Here is a 17,384-nt window from a genome sequence, read left to right on the forward strand (position 1 = left end):
TGCCAGACCACATTCTGCATCGATTACAACATCATGGCTGCGAAGAAGGATCCGGGTACTTAAATAGCCAGCCTGCAACCCAGATTTTTCCCCCATAGAAAACATTTGGCGCATCATAAAGAGGAAGATGCGACAAAGACCTAAGACAGTTGAGCAACATTCCTATTCCTAAACTTGAGAAATTTGTCTACTTGAGAAATTTGTCTCCTCAGTCCTCAGAAATTTGCAGACTGTTATAAAAACAAGAGGGGATGCCACACAGTGGTAAACATGGCCTTGTCCCAACTTTTTTGAGATGTGTTGATGCCATGAAATTTAAAATCAACTTATTTTTCCCCTTAAAATTCTATATTTTTTCAGTTTAAACATTTGATATCTCATCTATGTTGTATTCTGAATGAAATTTTGAAATTTGAAACTTCCACATCATTGCATTCTGTTTTTATACACAATTTGTACAGTGTCCCAAGTTATTTGGAATCGGGTTTGTGCTATTTCCTTTACCTTGTTATTTATATGTGTATTATTTGTTACTATTTTGATATAGACATTAGTTTTATATTTTATGTAATTATCTGTTCTTCATTACCTTTGTATATATGTCTCTCTGTTGTGATCAAACGTGAGTATGCATTTGGGTCAATGACGTGTTTTGTGTCCAAATTCATTATTTTCCTAAAAAGAATTTGAATAAATACATGTCATATATCAAATGGATCTACAATATGTCCTTTATAAGAAACCCTTTTCATTTTATTGAAATTCAATAGATTTTTTGAGTTTTGGTGTTTGAAAGACCAAAAATGTCAGGTGGTGCGACCGTCCGAACATACAAACAGAGAACAAAACTGAGAAATAAAGGTTCATTTTCTCAATAAAATTCTTAATAAAATATTTTGGCATGATTTTATGTTAAATTTCTTATATATGAGGGGAAAAATACTCAGTGCTTAATACATTAAATGTATATTATTTTAAATGAATATATGGTCGCACCACCTGACATTTTCTTATTTGTCATTGACCCATTTACCAGTAGATGAGCTTTTCTGCCCTCTCCTGTCTACTGTGATGTACTGCAGAGTAAAATCAAAAACAAGAGTATTTTACTCTTTACTCTTTTAAATAGTACATTCCAAGCAATATACAATAAACACCGTCTAACTACTATATTTTTGCACAGAAATCGAATATTTTACATTTTTAGTGTTTATTTTGGTTTTAAGATGTTTTGTCAATGTTCACTGTATTTATTGTTAATGCTTGCATTGTATTGCAACAGTGAATGACAATCATTTGTTCAACTTTTTTAGTATTCATTCATACATTTAAGTTTTTTGCTAAGCAGTATTTGTTCTTAAAGTCCCAGTGAAATTAAAAATGTAAATTGTTATTTTTTACATGAAATATTGCAGCATTTATAGCAAATAGCTAATCAATGGGGTCACTTTCTTTTAAAAATGCATATACCCTCTTAATCTTCAATTAATCTATCCATCTCAAATGACGTAATTTAGACGGCTTGGGCGGAGCAACCGTTAACTCCTCCCCTTCAACGGTCAGTCTGCTTCCAGTTTCCTTTCATAATCAATGCAATGGCTGTTTTTACACATCCAATCAATTCACAGTGAAAAACGCAAGCCACGCCCACTTACGGTCTCCTTTGAAATTCCTTTTCACTTTGAAATGTTTCAGAATTCGGAACGAGCGCAACTTCCGGTTCACGGGGACTTTAACATTTATCAGGCTGATTTTGTCTCAACAGTGTGTTCGGGTGTTGTTTGAGCTGGATGGTTACGTAAATAAATATTTTAACAATAGTATTTAAAACCTATTTTACCTATTGTAAGACTGTGTGTTTGATGTTGATGCAGATGAAGTGAAGTCTGTGTCAGTGATGGAGGGAGATTCTGTCACTCTACACACTCATCTTACTGACATACAGACACAAGATCAGATTCTCTGGATGCTGGAATCAGAAGAGACTCATTAAGCTGAAAGGTATGATATGTTTGACAGTTATGAGATATTTGGAGACAGACTGAGGAGGAGAACACAGACATCAGTGGACACCAGGGGGCAATGGTGTGAAGGTTATGTACAGTAGAGAGTAAAGATTTTCAGTGTTTTTATGTAACTTGTGACACACAGAAATTCTAAATTAAGTTGAAGACTTGGTAAGTTTGGACTTGTCAATGTTAAGAAAGATCTGATAATCTTAAAAGGATGTTTTAAAGCAGTTTTGAGAGAGGTCTCCATCTTTATTGTATCTCATCGTGATGCGTAAAAGTTTCTAGAGGTCAGCTGTACTCCCTCTCCCTACTGATATCACCATTTAAAACTTTGAGGTGACATCCTTATTATATAATTAAGTAAAAGCACATCTATAATGCGCCACTTGGTATGAACCAACATTAGTGTGAGTAAATAAGGACAGAAGTGTTGATCTATTTTTGGATGCATAGTTCTTCAGTGATCTGTGTGGAGGATGTGGCTTGTAAGTGATAGACAGACATATCGACAACAATTCAAGAGAACAATGTTAAAGTGCGAAAAGCTCATATACGTTTATTTGAGTTAGCTTAGCTTAAGTTGTCAGAATGAACACACAACACATGAACACGTGTACAGTTTGCATTGCATTTCTTGATTTGTGCATAAAGTTTGATCTGCAGCCGTCTCATAATCTAGTGCTTGTCAAACTGGGGGTGAGTCTAGGGGGGCCACATATTCGGTGGCATATTATGAAAACGTAATTTAAATAAGACCACCAACAACATGTTCCAGAACTGTATAACTGAATATGTTTTCACAAAGGGGGCCTTTTTCAACAAAAATGAAGCGAACCACTGATATAAACATTATTTATCTTTCCAGACAGGATTGTTTGTTAAAGATATGTTGATAAATGAAACATAAATTTAGTTTCAGAAAGAGTCCTGTGTATGACCCTGTCTGTGGCTTCTGCCAGAGGCGACGCTAGACTCCTTGTACTGAGGCACGTGCCCCAGTTTACTTTATTTGTCAGTGTCATCATTTACATTGATAATAGCAGCAAAAACGGATCAATGTTTACATTATCTCACAGAAATAAGTACACCCCTCACATTACAGTAAATATTTTATTAAATGACTGCATTCTTGAAATGTTGTAATTGTAAATTCTTGAAAATATTTAATAATTGACATTGTGTAATGTAGAATGAATGCAGATGTTAAAGAATAAACTCTCTCTGCTTTCATTTTTTCCATACGGTGCATGCAAATCGTCTTGGTTACGTATGTAACCTCAGTTCCCTGATGGAGGGAACGAGACGTTGTGTCGAGAACGACAGATGGGGTTCGCCCTTGAGAACCAATCAACTCTGACTACTATAGAAAAGGCCAATGAAATTTGGCGAATGAAATTTGCATGCCGGGCTCCGCCCCCGGATATCCGGTATAAAAGGAAGCCGGCGTGCAGCATTCATTTACCTCTTGTTCTGAAGAGCCTGAGATCCTCTCACGACTGCAGCAGAATACGATACGTGTTTGTGGCATAAGGGACACAACGTCTCGTTCCCTCCATCAGGGAACTGAGGTTACATACGTAACCAAGACGTTCCCTTTCTGTCGGTCTCTCGATGTTGTGTCGAGAACGACAGATGGGGTTATCTATGGAAAACGCCACAAACGCTGTATCGCGTCACAATCTCAGCGAAGCGACGGTAACAAGCCTGGGCGTGTCAGCTCGACGCTTTCGTGAAACTTGTAACCTACCAGTGTGGTGGTCGGGGGGTTCCAGAGCTTTCTGGGAGAAAGATGGGTACAGCCCTGACCGGTAACCTTTCACGGACGGGGCCTTAGCTCTCTACAGGCGAGAGGCCGTCCGGCTCGGTTTTACACCGGGAAAAGCGCAACTCTTAATCAGAGAAGCGCTGCAGAGGCCACCTCCTACCCGTGGGGAGGAATATGGTGGAGATATGATATGGTCTCATCCTTGGAGGAGAACGCATGGAAGGGGCGGACTGGGTAGTACCGCGAGGTGGAGGTCCACCTGGGGAAGCTCATGGGTTACCATGTGTGGGAACCATTGTCATGAGGGTATAACAGACGGAACAGCCCACGGTGGGGGTGTTACTGCGTCCGATAGCACAGGTCCGGTTAGAACTATCTGTGATAGGTCAAAAGGTTTCCCGGCCTAAGGGGGAAGGCTGCTCTGCCCAGCCAACCCCCAGGAGGTGCTTGCTTAGTGATGGATGGAATGCCTGTTCTTAACCAGTGTCTGGGTAAGAAGGAAGGTTGGTGAGGTACCAATTTTCTTAGCCATGTGTTTGGGTAAGAAGAAAAGGGTAGATAGCACACTGACCCAACCTCTTGGAGGGTGGGAAGGTGCTTTCGCAGGCATACGCCCCCCCGGATGCCAGTCCTACATGTCGCCACGCAGGACGTGGGCTGACACCGGGTTTACGCGAAGGTTGTTAACCCTTGCGAAGGTGTTTGGGCGTAGCCCAACCCGTAGCTCTACAGATGTCTGCTAGAGAGGTGCTTCTGCCAGTGCCCAGGAGGTGGCTAAACTCCGGTGGAGTGAGCCCACACTGCCAATGGGCATGGGAGATTCTGAGATCAAAATGCCGTCGTAACGGCATTCACGACCCAGTGCGCCAGACTCTGCTTGGAGACAGCCTTCCCCTTCTGCTGTCCTCCAACACAAACTAGGAGCTGGTCAGAGCTACTGAAGCTCTGCGTGCGGTCCAGGACACAACACGGATGGGGTTGGGTCTTCCTCCCCAGTGGGGAGCGCCTGCAAGTCCACCACTTGGTCCTCGAAGGGAGAAGTGGGAACTTTGGGCACGTATCCGGGCCTGGGTCTCAAGATAACGTGAGAATACCAGGGCCGAATTTAAGGCAATCCGGTGACACAGAGAATGCTTGGAGGTCCCCTACCCTCTTGACAGAAGCGAGCACCAACAGGAGGGCTGTCTTACTCAGGTGAGGAAGATCGGAACCTCTGAGGGGCTCTCAAGAGGGTATGGAGCGGAGATGAGGCGGATTCCGCCCTCTCGCGCCCGTTAGGAACCTGGTGATCAGGTCGAGTTGCCCTAGAAACTTTCCATCAACTGAGTCGTGATGAGTGGCGATAGCGACTACATACACTTCAGTTTGGAGGGGAGATGTTAGTCTCCAGTCTCGTGAGAAGGGGAACACAATCCTGATCAAGCACCTCAGTGGGTCTTTTCTCGTTGAGAGAGAGAGACACCAGGACGAGAAGAGGCGCCGTCTAGAGGCGTGTGACCGCCTAGTAGATGGGGCCCTAACCTGGGTGATGGTCTCAGCCATAGAGGGGGAGTAGCCATCTCAGGATTTTCTCGTCCTGTCTAGAGACCAGACATGGGTGTTCCAGAGGTCTGATCTGGGATGCCAGAACGTGTCCTTGCCCTGAGAGAGCAGGTCCTCTGTCAGGGGAATGGTTCAGGGGGAGTCGCTGTTCAGAGCATCAACTCTGAAGCCAAGTGCGGTTAGACAAGTGTGGTGTAACCAATACACTTGGTGCTCCTCTTCCCTGACCTTGCACAGTGTTTGTGCAAGGAGGCTCCTGGGGGGGGAAGGTGTGCTTCCGCCCGTCCCGTGGTCAGCTGTGCGCCAGGGCATCCGTGCCGAGGGGGGCCTCGGTCAGGGAGTACCAAAGCAGACAATGGGTGGTGTCATGGGAGGCAAAGAGGTCTATCTGTGCCTGTCCGAACAACACCCAAAATGAGCTGGACCGGGGGTGGAGTCGCCACTCTCCGCAAGGCGTATACTGACGAGAGAGCGTGTCGGCTGTCTGGTTCAGTCTGCCTGGGATGTGTGTGGCCCGCAGGGAGCGGATCACCTGCTAACTCCACAGGAGGAGGCGTCGGGCAAGTTGTGTTAGTTACCGTGAGCGTACACCACTCTAGGCAATTGCACAGCGCAGACGGGGGCCCGTCCAGCGCCCCGCGTCTGCGTGCCCGTTGCACACTGCACCCCACCCCTGCAGCGAGGCGTCCGTCGTCACCACGACGTGCCTCGTAACCTGCCCGAGGGGAATCCCCGCCCGGAGGAAGGTCATGGAAGACCAAGGGGTTAGGGTGCGTCGGCAGCAGGGCGTCATCACCGTGCGCCTGCTGCCGGTGTGCCACGCTGTCCTCGGAACTTGACTCTGTGGCCAGTGTTGAAGCGGTCTCATGTGCATCAGCCCGAGGGGTCTTACCCCCGCGGAGGATGCCATGTGTCCCAGGAGCCTCCAGTTCCAACACTGACTGGGCACGTGCTGCGGACAGCTGTGCCGTCATGGTGACAGAGTTTGGTTCCATACCGAGAAAGAGGATGCTCTGCACTGGGGAGAGTTTGCTCTTTTCTCGGTTGACCTGAAATCCCAATCGATCTAGATGCCGGAGCACCAGGTCCCTCTGTGTACAGAACAGATCTCACGAGTGTTTTCCAGTCGTCGAGATAGTTCAGGGACAGACCGAAAGGGAGGACTCTGTACTGATATGCCCACCCCTCGAACTCGAACCATGGGAACGGGGCAGTGTCGAGGGGATCGAGACATTAGAGTAAGCGTCCTTCAGGTCGATTGCCACAAACCAATCCTGACACCTGATAGATGTCAGGATGCGCCTCTGCGTGAGCATCTGAACGGCAACTCGTGAAGGTGCTTGTTCAGGGTACGCAGACCTATGGCAACCCGCCGTCTTTCTAGGGAATGATGAAGTGCAGGTTGTGACCCACTGAACGTCTTGATTTTGGACGAACTCGATGCCTGTTTTGCCAGAAGTCTCTGGGAAACTGGATCGAGTAACCAAGACGGACCACCCGCATTAGCCAGCGAGACAGTGTGGGCAGCTCTTGAGCTCCCAGGGACTGTACAGGGTGACCAAGGGGGCAGTCTGCTTCATCATTTCCACGGGGGGTGGTTCGTCGGCTGGCGGAGCTAACCATCTGTCGCGGGGGGTCCCCGGAGGGAAGGATGGCTCCGCCTTTTTACCTGCCTGGCGGGACAATGGCACGCACTGTCGGTTTGAGAGTGGTGACAACTGTCGTATGTGTACGACCTCACGCCTCGCCAGGGCGTGAGGTCGGTTCACCGAGCACAGTCCAGTGGAGTGTGGGATCGGCTGCAAGTACATCCGGGGAGACCGAAAAACTCTGTGAGTAAGTGGGCGCCAGGCCCTGAAAAGGGCCCGGCTTTGGTGACGAGGCAGGAGTCGTCACGTGCCGACCGATCAGAGCCGTGGCTGTGATGGTTCGGGCCCGATGTTGTTCTCCCTGGAGTCTTCCCGTCAGTGTCCCTTCTCGTGAGAAGTTTGCTGACGGGGTGGAGGTTTCCCCCTCGACCTCTGCTTCCGGGGTGCCGCCTGTGGGGGCACAGGAACCGGAATCGATGTCGAAGGGGTCCTGGGTTGCAGGGAAGCAGACGTCACGCGGGATCTCGGAGGCCTTCAGGCGGCCGAGTCGCGGTGAGAAAAATGTGGTTAATTGCCACTGTCTGCTTCACCGTCAAAAACTGCTGAGCGCAGTCCTCGACGGTCTTTACCAACAACCCACCCTGCGAGATGAGTGTATCAAGAAAGCGGACTTCCTTGGTATCACTCTTCTGCACAAGGTATAGCCGGGGGTGTCTCTCCTGGACCACTACCGTGGACATCGTCCGACCCAGGGCCCGTGCCGCCGCCTTAGTCACCCGTAGAGCGCTGTCAGCGGCGGCACGGAGATCCTGCATTATACCCAGGTCGGTCTTACCCTCGTGGGGCTCTCTCAACGCCTTGGCCTGGCGGACCTGCAGGATGGCCATGGCGAAGAGAGAGGAGGCAGCCTTGTCCGCGGCATCGCAAGCCCTCGACACCAGTGATGCCGAAGTCTTACGTGCTTTGGACCGTAGGCGTGGCCGATTCCCCCCAGGTGGTAGCCGTCCGCGGCACAGGTGCACCGCGGGCGGACGTTCCACTCGGGGGATCTCGACGCAGTCCTTGGCTGCCCCACCATCGAGGGAAGTAAGGGAGGTGGAGCTGGTTTTCACTGGAGCGGTCCGAGAGTGGAGCGCTCCAAGTTTTACACAGCTCCTCATGCACCTCCGGAACCCCGGGTTAGCATGAATGACATTTCTGCTTCCTCCTAACTCGACCGCTGGGGGTGGAGCTCGGATTCGTCAGAGTCGGATGTCAGTCTCCCTCCGATGCTGCGAGCGACATCTCATCTACGTCACACATCGTTCCCGATGTGTGTGCGTGAGAATCCGGACGGTATGCCACTGCCGTTTGGGGAACGTTCAGAAGAGCGTATCGGGGTGCGATCGGCCCGTGAGCACTTAGCTGGCGGGTTTACGTTCGCAGAGTTCCCCATATCACTAACGCTGCTAACGTGGGTGGTCATCGGGGCCGTAGCCACAGATGTCACCGTTCGGGTAGCAGACGAAATGGTGGCTGGTTCCCGTAGGAAGACAGCAACCCGTGACCGCAACTTCTGAATGACAATCTGCCCGCAGTGCGCGCAGATGTGTCAACGAACGCTGCTTCAGTGTGCTGGACGCCCACACACCTAATGCAGCGATCGTGTCAGTCCCCTGCCGCACCCAAGAGAACAGCGGGACATGTCGTTCTCGATGTGTGTGCGTGAGAATCCGGACGGTATGCCACCGCCGGTTGGGGAACGTTCAGAAAAGCGAATCGGGGTGCGATCGGCCCGTGAGCACTTAGCTGGCGGGTTTACGTTCGCAGAGTTCCCCATATCACTAACGCTGCTAACATGGGTGGTCATCAGGGCCGTAGCCACAGATGTCACAGCCCTGGTAGCAAACGAAATGGTGGCTGGTTCCCGTAGGAAGACAGCCACCCGTGACCGCAACTTCTGAATGACAATCTACCCGCAGTGCGGGCAGATGTGTCAACGAACGCTGCTTCAGTGTGCTGGACGCCCACACACCTAATGCAGCGATCGTATCCATTCCTTTCCGCACCAAAGAGAACAGCCGCGCTGGAGAATGCTCAGTCAATCCTGAGAAGGCCTTTTAGATAAATCTCACACCCTCGGAACTGCCGAGACGCCCAGGGGAAGGTCGCTGCAGGTAGGGACGATCCGCTGCTACACGTCGTAGATCCGGCAGTAGAAGAAGACGAAGAATTCATTGAATTCGTTCTGTTCGTAGTCATGAGCGAAGGCTCTGAAGAACCAAAGGTAAATGAATGCTGCACGCCGGCTTCCTTTTATACCGGATATCCGGGGGCGGAGCCCGGCATGCAAATTTCATTCGCCAAATTTCATTGGCCTTTTCTATAGTAGTCAGAGTTGATTGGTTCTCAAGGGCGAAATAAATATTTGAACTGATATTTCCAAATTTGGTAATTAAAATAGTTTGGTTTTGTGTTGCTAAGTGAGAAATATATATTTTCGGCAAACAGTTTCCTGTTTTTAATCATGTGATATTTAATTAGTAATAGGTTAAAGACTGTTTTGGGGGGATTGGGGTTGGCGGGTGCATGTCTTCCTTCTTTTTTTGTCCTGGGCTGATCACATGCCTGATCATGCTCAGTAGTACACACATAAGGTTCTTTAATGTATTTGCATTGTACTAAAATGCGTTCGTTTTCAATGGGCATTTATGCGGTTGAAACAGGTCGCCTACTGCATCCCAAATTTTTCAACATTAACATTTTAATATAACATTAAAGTCATTATGGCCTTTAGAAAAATGTTTTTTTGAGGAGGCAGGGTAGTACACAATATAGGCCCCTGTGGTGCGGGCTTAGCTTTTGTCCTTAATGGCATTTTTTCCTTATATTACTTTTATACTTTAAGTAGTTTTGAAACGGGTACTTTTACACTTTACTTGAGTAAAAAGCTTGAGTTGATACTTCAACTTCTGTAGAAGTCTTTTTAAACACTCCTATCTATACTTCTACTTGAGTATTGAATATGAATACTTTTGACACCTCACACTCATTTACACATTTTTTTATTGTCCAGCATCAGTGTGTCTGATCTCAACATCAGACTCTCTCTACCTCTGGAGGTGAAATATCAGGATACAAACACATACAGATGTGTCATCAACAATCCCGTCACAAGCCACACACGACATCTACACATCACTCATGTCTGTCAGCCGTGTTCAGGTATGGGAGTATCAGTGTTGGCTAAGTTACTTTAATAAAAAAAAAAAACACCCTTGAAGGGGAAAAACATGACAAATAATATAAACGTCAAACCACTAACCTCCCACAAGGGAGACAAAACAAACACGACGAATAATCCAAAATAACAAATCCAACACGAAAATGTGAAAGTCCACAAGAAAACGCAATCCGCGGGCGTGCGGGCGTGTGACGTGCGGGCGTGTATGAGGTTAGGCGAGGCGACGATAGTCAAACACTCCTTATCACACGTCATTGGTCACGGCTTTTTGACACGGCAAAGTGCGCGACGATCGACACGACTGATTGCTTTGTTTGCAATGCAGATGCACTAACTACACCTCATAGGCGTGTGGCCTGCGTGCGTGCATGCGTGCGTGCGTGCGTAGAACCAAACAACGGGTAACAATGAATCGACCAGCAACGTGAGAATGAGGGGAACATAAAATAGGGAAGCACTAAAGAGCATAACTGCGTAGCAACAGAGACGGGCAGGTGACAAGACTTAACATTAGGGGTAAGATAATGGGACAGGTGAGGGAGATGAAACACTAAATGGACACTAGCGGAGAAACAAGGGGCCGGAGCTAAACCAAAAACAGGACGACACGCGCCGAAATGTCAAAACATACCAACACGTGTCTCCACACAAGACAAAACACACACAAGACATGGTACTGTCACGACACTGTCCAAGGCAAGAAAACTCGGGACAGGAAGGACAGGATCCTGACACTTATTTCTAATGACTTTCTATATCAACCTTGATTGTTTAAGTGATTCAATGACTGACATGAAACGGATTATTTTATTAATTCAAAGAAAAAAATATTAAATTACACAAAGAAGTATTATTAACTGACCAAAGTATTACAACTGTGAGAATTATACATTAAAGCATGCAGTTTAAAGTTACACTTTGAATTTTAATGTCAATTCCACTGTTGTACACATATATTACAACAAAAGTAACTGTTATTAAATTAAAGAAATAATAAGAGCTATCCCTTACTTTACTTTGTCAAGGGAAAAGTAGTTAAATTACAGTAGCTAATTACGTAGTAACTAATTACTAAATCACATGGTTGTTGCAGTACATCACGGTTGGGTGTGTCTTTATTGTGTCACTTATTAAAAACGTGTTTCATTGTATTATAGACTCTACACAAGTACCTTCATTTCTTTATCCAGTGTCTTTTCTATCGTTTGTGGTCTTTACGATCTGTGCTATGTTGTGTTGTATATACAGCATAAAACAAACAGGCTTTAAAAGTAAGTATGTCTTTCAACTCATCCAACACATGAGAAGGACATGTCAGAATACACAGAGGTCATATACTGTACATCTGAAGTATCTATCAATAAACAACACAGTGTTGAAACTCAAGATTAAACCCCAGAGAGCTACAAGCACATATCATTTATTCAAGAAACATTTCAATATGTATTTTATAGAGATAAATTAACAAAACTCATACTGTAAATCGGTCTATGTTTAAACGCTGTAATGAATTTGTGCGTTTCTGTGGTTGTGTAAATGTCAACATCTGACTGATCTGTTCTGACTCTATTTTCTTCCCTACTCTTTGAATGAATGAATGAATGGTTCTGTATACTGTGCTAGGTTATATGAGACCAGGCTTCTTTTTTGATGGCACTTATGCTTTTGTTGTACTTATGCTGTCCCAATTGCTTCAATTGCCAACCCCACCTGTAAGTCGCTTTGGATAAAAGTGTCTGCTAAATGACTAAATGTAAATGCTTTTCAGTTCTCTTCAGTATAGTAGATTCTTTGAGCTGTCATTTTTTATTAATATCTCAGCTAAATGTGGTGTAGTCTGCTCGCTGGTGCATGAATTAACATCTGAGATGATCTGTTAAAAAGTATCTGCTGTTATAAAAGGGGTTTCATCTCATTTCCACAAATAAACTTTAATATGAGAACACAAGTGTGTGAACAAATGTCTGTTTTGAAATGGTCTTACATTTTTCTGGACGATTTTCTCTTGTTTTTTTGCGTGCCAGATGGAGAGTAAATATGATATTATCCTTTCAGAGAAATGATAAATTTAAGAAAGTCATTTTGCATTAATTCTTACATTGTTTCAAGTGTGTTTGGTGTTGATGCAGATTAAATGAAGTCAGTGATGGAGAGAGATTCTGCCACTCCATATACAGGTGGAGAGCGCAGATATGAGAGAATGCCAGCAGAGGGCGATAGAGTTCATAAACAGACTTGAAAATCAGATTATATACAGAATAATATGATAATAATAATTTGTTTTATTTACTGCATATAGCGCCTTTCAAAAACCCAAGGACCCTTCATGAAAGGAAATCATATCTATAGATTATTCGACAACAACAGACCACAAAGACAGGTAACACTCATACTGACAGGGTCAAGGCAAAAATCTACAATTAATTGACAGACAATACATAACATAACTCAAATAGATAAAGACATAACATTACATCATAAATGGTGAGATAACCTATGAGATTTGGAACAATGGTATGTTAGTTTGAGAGAGTAGTGAATAGATGAGTTTTAAATTGAGACTTGAAGTTCTGGGGAGTAGGGACAGCACAGAGATTATCTATCCTATAATTTATCTATCCTATCCATAATTTCGGACCTAAAAAAGCAAACGCCCTGCCGCCCACTGTAGAGAGCCTGTAGCACAAAGAGCAAGCTAACATTGTTAGATCTGAGAGTCCTGGTAGGAACATATGGTGGCAATAACTCTGCAAGGTACTGAGGTGCAAGGTCATGACAGGCCTTGTACAATTAAAATTAATACTTTGAACTGAATGCGATTTGCCACAGGAAGCTAGTAAAGTTGATGTGATGATGGGAGTGATATGTGAGGATTGCAGTAATAAAAAGTTGGATGTAATAAAAGCGTGGATTTCAGTTTTAGAGTCATGAAGACGGAGTGAAGGAGTTACACAAGCAATATTGTGCAGTTGAAAGAAACACGCTTTAACAGTCTAACTGAAATGTGAATCTAAACGTAGCATTGGCTCAAACAGTACTGCTAAATTCTTAACAGTTTTCGAGGGCCTTAGCTGGTGTTACACCCTGTTGCTGGCACCTTGGTTCACCACCTGAGGGCGCCATGCTATTCTGTTTTGTAAGTACTCCAGTTCCCAGTTATTGGAACACCCTGTGTCTCATTACCTGTTTGTCCCTTCATTTGTGTGTATATAGCCCTTGTGTTCAGTTGTCTGGTGTGTATCGTTCTTTTATGTTCTCCCTCATGTGTCGCTGAACCTGGATCTACCCGTATGTGTGTCTTTTGGACTTATATTAAAAACAGCATTTACTGCACGTGGATCCTCTCCTTGTTTTCCCCTCAGCTCATTGTGACAGATGGACACTATCAATAAAAAAGTCATCATGGGCAGGCATTTTGATTTAGGGCCGACCATCATGATTTCGGTTGTATCAGCATTTTACTGCAAAATGTTGTCAGACATCCAGGTTTTAAGTTCTCAAAGACAGCAGACAATAGAGAGGGGAGAGCTGAAGGAGTTCGGTTTAATAAAAGTAAATTGCATTATCATCAGCATAACTATGAAAATTAGATCATGAAGTCTGCTAATCTGACCATACGGAAGCACGTGGATGAGAAATAAGAGTGGACCAAGAACCTAAACCTGTGGTACACCACAAGTTACCTTAAACCTAAAGCTTTTTCAGTGCTTTTATGTCATTCAGTTTGCGAAACAGAGACAAACCAAATAAAGTTGGATCAAAAATATGTTTGGATCTGTTATTATTAACATCTGATAGCATGAAGAGAGTGATGCTACATGTTTATACTTTGATCATTTATGGTTTATTACGTTATAGATCTGATGTGAGATTAGATGTGAATCAATGCTTCTGGTCATCTCATTGTGTGTGGTTGATATAATTCAGTGAAGATGGTTGTTCATATTTCAGCCATTACATCTGTATAATAAAAAACACCATCAGAGGGAGCTCATGAGCAGACAAATCAAATCAAGAGGAATGGACTCCTGAGTTTTCTTGAAATTGTATTTATTTAGCAGTGTAGTGAAATACAAAACTAAGACTTTGTTTTGCTTAACTTTGTTGGTTCTCTGTGCTTACTCTTGCTTCATGTATGAGGTTAGTGAATTGTTGAACTCATGTGGTTTATGAGAACGCATGCGTCTGTGGACACACATGAACCTCATGATGAACACAAGTGTGTGAAAGATCAACACAAAGCTTCAATGCTTTATCAAGACAAACAATTATAATGATTTTCTTTCATCTGTGTGCTTCATTCTTATTTGAATTATTTGAATGGAGTTTAAATTAGTTTATTTCTCTATAATCTACAATTACATACAAGTTATTATTTAGGAGTCATAATTTATGATGTTATAATGTATCCAAAAACTGGTGTTTTTTGTGTTCGGTGTTGATTGAGATGAAGTGAAGTTAAGGAATTTTGGACTTCAGGCTACTCGTATGGCTAAAATCTATAAAAAGGGATTAAAAAAAATTGTCAGTAAAGATAGGAAATTGAACAGTCAGACTGGATCTCTCACTTTCAAAAACATCAGAACTGAACATTCTGGGTTTTGGATTGTTCTGATCTGAAATCTAGATTAATATTTAACACTCATTTATTATTTTCCTAATGTGTGTTCATGTCCTCTCTCATCAGTATTTGAATAAAACTCTTTCATATACTCTGGTCATTTAGACTTCAGTATAGTTTCAACATGTACTTTATATTGTTGTTGTTGTTGTGTAACTTGTGACAGAAATTCCAAACAAAGTTGAAAAGGCAAAATATGTTTGAAATTATTACAAAATATCTAAATTTGTCAAGATGATATTTACTGGATAGAAGGACTGAGGCCTCACTTTGACCCTATATGTCTACTGTGTCATTTTATTCAATCTTATTATGATTCTGATCTGAGGTCAGGTGTGGATGTGCATCTGGTAAGAAGCAGCAGATCATCTGTAATGTATGAGATTATCCAGTTTTTGTTTATAATGTTAAAATGAAGTTGTTGTGCTGTGAGAGAATGAAATCTTATTTAATTCAACAGTAACGGACTGAGCTCATATGAGGGGTCTGAGCTCAACATGAGTTCATTCTTGTGTATTGAAACAGTTAAACCAGATCAGGATGTGCATGTGTGTGTCACATCGTGTCTGGGTGAAATATCGGTTGTGTCTTCTCATAACCACAAACGAACACCATGATGAGACCAAATGTGTGTAAGAGATCAACACCAAGCATCAATGTGCTTCATAAACCTTTTTTCTGTTGATGTGCAAACACGTGTCAGAATGATTGTCTATCATCTGTGTGCTTTATTCCTCCTGTCTGGTGAGTGAATATACTTCAATTCTATATTTGCGGATTTACATTATGAGTAAATAAGGAGTGTTTACTTAAACACATAATCTAAATCTGTCTATTTTTATTATCTCCATATTTCTACTCATATTGTATTGATTTATTGTTTCAGGTGTGTTTGGTGTTGATGCAGATGAAGTGAAGTCAGTGTCAGTGATGGAGGGACATTCTGTCACTCTACACACTGATCTTACACACATTCAGTATGATCGCATACTGTGGATGTTTGAATTTCACGACACCGTTATAGCTGAAATCCATGCACAGAATGTTAATATGTATGACAGTAATGAAATATTTGGAGGCAGACTGAAGCTGGACAGTCAGACTGGATCTCTCACCATCACAGACATCAGAATCACAGACTCTGGTGTTTATACACTAGAGACCATCCGTGACAGAAGATCTTCATACAAGAGATTCAAGGTTACTGTCTATTGTGAGTTTAATTTTAATGCTCATACAGTATAACAGAATTTCAACAGCACTCCTTACAGGATTAAGATTATTTTCCATGCACCTTTTTGGAGCAAGACAACACCATTATGTAACATACTGATGAAAAATGTTTTTATTTTCCGTAAACTGGAAAACAGAAATAAACCAAAACACTTCAGTGTAGGAGGCAATTCTCACTATTAACAAGTTGTTATTAGCATGCCTATTATTGGTATATTGGCTGCTTATTAGTTTTGACCGTACTTAAAAAAATAAACTGAAAAAATGAAAATTAGTTTAATAAACGGATATTTTCTGGCAGCTGCAGCTGGTGCGCCAGAAATACACGGTAATAACAGTTTCCCTGTCAAATTAGACTTTCCTTGTAAATTTGCACCATATTTTCGAAAATACATAAAAATATGTAACAGTCAATTTTGTTTTTCAATTTTGTGTGGAAAATGTGTAAAAAATATTTTTTTACAGTGTGATCTGATCTTTTCTGTACGGTTGGGTTTTTGCAATTTTTATCTGTTTTAGTCACTCAGCAATCAACTGAAGTTCAAATCATTCTGCTGCCAGTTGTGTTAATTGTGTGTCTCCTGATGGGATGTATGTGCTGCTGCTGCTGTGTGTGCTGTTTGTGCTGTAGAAAACGAACAGGACCTGAGAGTAAGTTTGTCCTTCAATTTATTCAACACATACACACAGTAATCTACAGTAATAACACACCCATGTGCTTTCAGAGAAGAACTTGTCAGAATACACAGAGGTCATCTACAGTCTTTACGTGAAAGATCCGTCGCAGGACAATGAATAAACATCACACACATTCATGATAAATATTGTCCTTCTGTTCATCTACTTCCTCATCATCTACATAAGCATGTTTGTTGTGTGTATTAGTTTATATGAAATGAAAATCTCTCTCTCTGTGTTTGATAGAATTAATATCAGCATATGGACAACACACACAAGATTAAACTCCAGAGAGCTGCAGACACGATGTTTATTCTGCATATTTGCAAAACTTTGTTAGTAACATGAAATATAAATGTGGTTAAATAAACTCATGAAACAATCTGAACTGTAATTTGTTTTTTTTTTAATATTTTGGGTAAACTAGTCTTTCCAAAGCTATAAATAAACATTAAAAAAGATTAAAATTGAACTGGAGCATGAGGTAGTTTGATTGTGTGAAGTGCATTAGATGTCACACAAACAGACTATGAGCTGTTAGTTCATATCTGAAATAAATGAATGTGGTTTATTCGGCAGCTGGTGCACAAGAAAGTGTTGTGCACTTGTGTTCCTTTCTGTAAACATGTGCGAAATGTGGTTTCATCTCATGTCCACACATAAATGTCACATCAGAACAAAAGTGTGTGAAAGACCAGAGTGAAGAGGTATGTAGCTCAGA

General features: G+C 43.2%; 1 protein-coding gene across 1 annotated transcript; it reads left to right on the top strand.

The window, feature by feature from the left end:
• The first annotated feature begins 15,381 nt into the window (after nucleotides 1–15,381).
• On the top strand, nucleotides 15,382–16,819 carry LOC130429549 (uncharacterized). Its single transcript, XM_056758188.1, has 4 exons — nucleotides 15,382–15,496; nucleotides 15,639–15,965; nucleotides 16,505–16,636; nucleotides 16,711–16,819. Exons 1-4 carry the CDS (start codon nucleotides 15,409–15,411, stop codon nucleotides 16,782–16,784), a joined length of 621 nt encoding a protein of 206 aa, XP_056614166.1. The 5' UTR covers nucleotides 15,382–15,408; the 3' UTR covers nucleotides 16,785–16,819.
• The last annotated feature ends 565 nt before the right edge of the window (nucleotides 16,820–17,384 follow it).

This window comes from Triplophysa dalaica, chromosome 10 (assembly GCF_015846415.1).
Source record: "Triplophysa dalaica isolate WHDGS20190420 chromosome 10, ASM1584641v1, whole genome shotgun sequence".
Taxonomy (NCBI): domain Eukaryota; kingdom Metazoa; phylum Chordata; class Actinopteri; order Cypriniformes; family Nemacheilidae; genus Triplophysa; species Triplophysa dalaica.

Excerpts from the sequence above, each read along its gene's own strand:
- LOC130429549 (XM_056758188.1), top strand. The coding sequence starts at position 15,409 with ATGTGCTTCATAAACCTTTTTTCTGTTGATGTGCAAACACGTGTCAGA. Across the intron at positions 15,966-16,504 it reads ATTCAAGGTTACTGTCTATT|TCACTCAGCAATCAACTGAA; the intron begins GTGAGTTTAATT and ends TATCTGTTTTAG. Across the intron at positions 16,637-16,710 it reads AAAACGAACAGGACCTGAGA|AGAAGAACTTGTCAGAATAC; the intron begins GTAAGTTTGTCC and ends ATGTGCTTTCAG.